The sequence below is a fragment of the Lactuca serriola genome, chromosome 4, assembly GCF_051521515.1.
Source record: "Lactuca serriola cultivar US96UC23 chromosome 4, Lser_US96UC23_V15, whole genome shotgun sequence".
In the NCBI taxonomy this organism is placed as follows: Eukaryota; Viridiplantae; Streptophyta; class Magnoliopsida; order Asterales; family Asteraceae; genus Lactuca; species Lactuca serriola.
The window spans coordinates 120,993,140-120,997,949 of NC_136411.1; the positions used below are offsets into that span (position 1 = coordinate 120,993,140).

General features: G+C 30.2%; 1 protein-coding gene across 1 annotated transcript; it reads left to right on the top strand.

The window, feature by feature from the left end:
• Positions 1-1,550: 1,550 nt before the first annotated feature.
• LOC145102439 (myb-related protein 308-like) lies at positions 1,551-3,070 on the top strand. Its single transcript, XM_079039835.1, has 2 exons — positions 1,551-1,969; positions 2,139-3,070. The coding sequence occupies exons 1-2, from the start codon at positions 1,707-1,709 to the stop codon at positions 2,851-2,853; spliced, it is 978 nt and encodes a 325-aa protein (XP_078895961.1). The 5' UTR covers positions 1,551-1,706; the 3' UTR covers positions 2,854-3,070.
• Positions 3,071-4,810: the final 1,740 nt, after the last annotated feature.

The following is a 4,810-nucleotide window of genomic DNA, read 5'->3' on the forward strand; positions in this document are numbered from 1 at the left end:
TTATATTGAAATTTATAATTTAAGTATTTTATACAAATTATTCAAAAGTTTTAGCTTTAAAATGATAATGGTTTACATCCAACAATATATTAAAACTAATAAATTAAATATAATATGTTAAAAGTTAAAAAAAACATAACTTTTTATAAGTAGAAGTAAATATATTCTTTTAATATTAAAATTTATTTATATATGATTACACTTTAAGTTTGATATTTATTTAACCTTATTAACCAACTTATAATTAGTATTAAAAGGAAATTGAAAAGTCATAAGAGTTTCAAATGAATGTGGTGAAAGAAAATGATTGAGAGTTTCAAATAAATATGATGAAAAGAAAAATATTTTCTTTATAATATAGTATGATCATAAAACTATTAGCACATAGACTATAAGAAGTGATTTCTTGTTGTTAGTGGAGAACAAACTTCTTTTTTAACTAAAGGTCATCAAATTCATGACAATCCTTTAAAATTAAATGAAATAGTAATTGGTATTAGGAGAAGAAAAGAAAACGTATTGCCCTCAAAGTTGACTTTAAGATTGTGTACGACTTGCTTCATTAAGGACACCTAGATTATATGTTACATAATATGGGTTTTGGTAAATGACAATCTTGGATCTGGTCTTGTAAAAGTTCAGCTATTACTTCCATTTTGTAAAACGATTCACCTACATGGGAGTTTACTACTAGGTGTGACATTCATCATAAATATATTTTATCTTATTTTCTTGTTTATTTGGTTGTGGAAAGTCTTTATATAGACATTATTGTTAATGAAGTTTTTTTCGAGAAACTCAAATTGGTAGAAATATCTTTCTATTTCTCATTTTTTTCATAAAAAATGATATTTCTTGGAGAATAATTTCAAAAGAAAACTTTCATTCTTTTGGAAAATTCTAAAATTTACAAAACTATAAAAACAATTTGAAGTTAAATTGATTTGGTTGACTTCAAACCCTTACTTTAGTTTCATCTTCTTTATAAGGAAATTAACTTATACGTATAAAAACCTTTATTTTAATAAGTCAATTTTTCTTTTTATAATGCTTTAGTTACCTATATGTATAATAAAAAAACAAAATTATCGAGATGCACACAAAATGAAAAGATAATTACTTTGATAAATCAATTTTCCTATTTATAAGGCTTTGGTTTATAATATAATTTCTTAGTGATACAAAAAAAATATAAGTTTTTTATAAAATAAATTGACCCAAGTAAAAATTGTTAGGAAACGTGCTTATTATTTATTAACATTTACCCTATTTTATAAGTGAAAATGCAAAATACAAAGAGTACTATTAGAGCAAACATATTTATATTTATATTTTATAATATGATGCTCATATCATCATCATAACACATGCTACCAGCCACTCCCTCAAACCTGTCTCACCAACTCACATCTAGAAGCAATTATAGGGTCACTCTTCTCTCTCATCCCCCACCTCCATCCCTACCCGTTAAACCCCCCCCCCCCCCCCCCCTCCCGACCCCACCCCCTTATATAGTGAAGAAATATATACATATATACGTATAGTCAAAAGATTATAAAACCCCACATCAAGGTCTTAAAATGGCCGGCCTTTGCTCTCCATTTATCTTCGAGATCAACCAAAGGCTAATTTTTGCTTGACAACCTCACAAAAACGAAAAGAAAATAGCCCACAAAAATTGGGGAAAAAATATTGGAAAAGGAAAAATGGGAAGATCGCCTTGTTGTGAAAAAGCACACACAAACAAAGGAGCATGGACAAAAGAAGAAGATGATCGGCTAATTGCTTACATACGGGCTCACGGCGAAGGCTGCTGGCGTTCGCTGCCTAAGGCCGCCGGACTCCTCCGCTGCGGCAAGAGCTGTCGCCTCCGGTGGATCAATTACCTACGGCCTGACCTCAAGCGTGGCAATTTTACTGAAGAAGAAGATGAACTCATCATTAAACTCCATAGCCTTCTTGGCAACAAGTAAGTTAATTTCGTCAAGACTTCTTGAAAGTTTTGCTTTTTCGAACTTCAATGGATATTTTAAACAAATCTCAGTTGTCTTTTTTAAAGAAAAATACGTACCCAAATCGTAAAATTTCAAATTATGTTAATTAATGAGGTTAATTTTTTATTTTTTTTTGGAAAACAGGTGGTCTTTGATTGCTGGAAGATTGCCTGGGAGGACAGATAACGAGATAAAGAATTACTGGAATACCCATATCAGAAGGAAGCTTTTAAACCGGGGAATTGATCCGGCGACTCACCGGCCGGTTAACGATAATCCTACGAGTCATCACACTAACACAAACGCCACCGCCACTACCACCGCCACCGCCGCCAACAACAACAACAATAATTCATCACTTGATGTCGGCACCACCACCACAACCACCATATCTTTTGCAAACGCTAATCCAATTACTCATCTTGTTAAAGAAGAAGTGGAGGATGAAGCAAAGCATAATTCTGACGGAGGAGACCACCGGAAAATCAAGAACACGTTGCCGGAGATTCAAGAAAGATGCCCGGATTTGAATTTAGAGTTGAGAATCAGCCCACCTCATCATCATCAACAACAAAACAACAGCTCATCATCATCCTCCTCATCATCATACATACAACCACAAATCCAACATGTTAATTACCACCATCACCACCATCAGCAGCCATTAAAGACAGGAGGAAGAACTTCAAGCTTTCCTTCAGGTACTACCATATGCTTTGCATGCAGTTTAGGTATAGAGAATAGCAAGGAGTGCAGTTGTACCACAAGTCTCAATGGTACAAGCAGTAGCAGCACCGGGTATGATTTCTTAGGTTTGAAAACTGGTGTTTTGGACTACAGAAGCTTAGAGATGAAATGAATTCTCACTTGGGTTTTTAAAATCAATCCTTTATTATGTATGATTCTACTCTAAAACAAATTGGGGAAGAGAGATTTCTGTATTTTATTTTTTTCTTTTTTTTCCTCCAAGAATATATATATGTAGTTATTATCCCTTTCCCCCCCTTTTTTTTTCTTGATTTGTAAAATCACGATATAGTACTATTAGAATTAATCAAAGTAGCAATTCCTTTTCATTTTTTTCGGAATTCTTGTTCTTGTTTTTCGCGTTTTCATGTAACAAGAGATATGATAATCAAGTAATCATCGGAATTTCTGTTTCTTGAAATGGTGTATCTTAGATGATTACTTTTCCCAAAGCTAAAATTCATAAACCAAGAAAGATTTTGCTAGAATGGTTTGTATATCATGTATTGAAATTTATACATTTAGTTCGGTTTTAGATTTTTTGCTACACTTTTAGGAAAGGGATTCTGTCCCATTAGAGAAAAGGTAAAGCATATGTCAGAACCCTACTAGTTTGTGTACTCTTGTTATGAGGGTTGTTGCAGAATGTTGCCATGGATAGATTGCAATTACAAGTAGATTAGCATTTGGGGTAGGAGACCAATGAAAGATATAGAAAAGTTGAGAAATAGGGCCATGTGCCTACCTAATTCTCTTTAATTTATATTGGGGCCAACTCCTTATTTTTTAATAAATATAAGCGTAAAGTTGAATAATGATCCATGTGGTTTACACCAATTTGCAGATTCAGTCTAACTTTTAAAAAGTTGACAAATTATATCCTTTTCGTTGAAAATTACTCTAACGGTCCCCTTAATACATGTAAAAAGACTATCATATTTTCTGTCTTTTTTCTTTTTCTTTTATTTTACCAATTAATAAATGTTAATAATATAAAACAAAATTATGGTGCTTACCTCCCTAAACCCCATATATATATATATATATATATATATATATATATATATATATATATATATATATATATATATATATATATATATATATATATATATATATATATATATGGGGTTTAGGGAGGTAAGCACCATAATTTTGTTTTATATTATTAACATTTATTAATTGGTAAAATAAAAGAAAAAGAAAAAAGACAGAAAATATGAGTCTTTTTACATGTATTAAGGGGACCGTTAGAGTAATTTTCAACGAAAAGGATATAATTTGTCAACTTTTTAAAAGTTAGACTGAATCTGCAAATTGGTGTAAACCACATGGATCATATATATATATATATATATATATATATATATATATATATATATATATATATATATATATATATATATATATATATATATATATAAGAGAGAGAGAGAGAGAGAGAGAGAGAGTGGAACATATTGATTTTTATTAGTATTATTAACCGGATGCAATTGTATGTAATACAAAAAGAGCCGACCGGATGATTTTTTATATTCATGATTTACCCTATAATAATTATAATAAACCAAGTTATCAATAATAATTAAATTATTATTTACAAGTTACAAAAAATAATATATGTAAGAAGAATTAAAATTTATTTAAAGTATTGAAATCTTGTAGATGTAATTGTGAATCCAAGAACAGATTCTTAAAGCATAATGGTGGAATAAAAATAGGTATAGACAAACTTGGTTAATCTTCATTTATAAAATTTTTTCAAAGAAATGATAGTAACGAATTGAGATAAATAGGTATATAATCAACGGCCAATTAAAATATAAGAAATACGGGTGGAGGCAGTGGGCTTTAAGTCATACGTGATCTTTAATTTTGGTCACAAATCTCACCGTCATTGTTATTTATTATTTATATAAGCTAATCATTTATTTATTTTTATAATTGTGAAGGGCTCATTATTAATAAGCAGTAGATATGGGCTTATTTTATACATAACTAGGCGAATGTGCGTGCGTTGCGCAGAAAGACCTATATAGTTGAAATATTTACAAATATATGTTTTCCTA

Excerpts from the sequence above, each read along its gene's own strand:
- LOC145102439 (XM_079039835.1), top strand. The coding sequence starts at position 1,707 with ATGGGAAGATCGCCTTGTTGTGAAAAAGCACACACAAACAAAGGAGCA. Across the intron at positions 1,970-2,138 it reads CATAGCCTTCTTGGCAACAA|GTGGTCTTTGATTGCTGGAA; the intron begins GTAAGTTAATTT and ends TTTGGAAAACAG.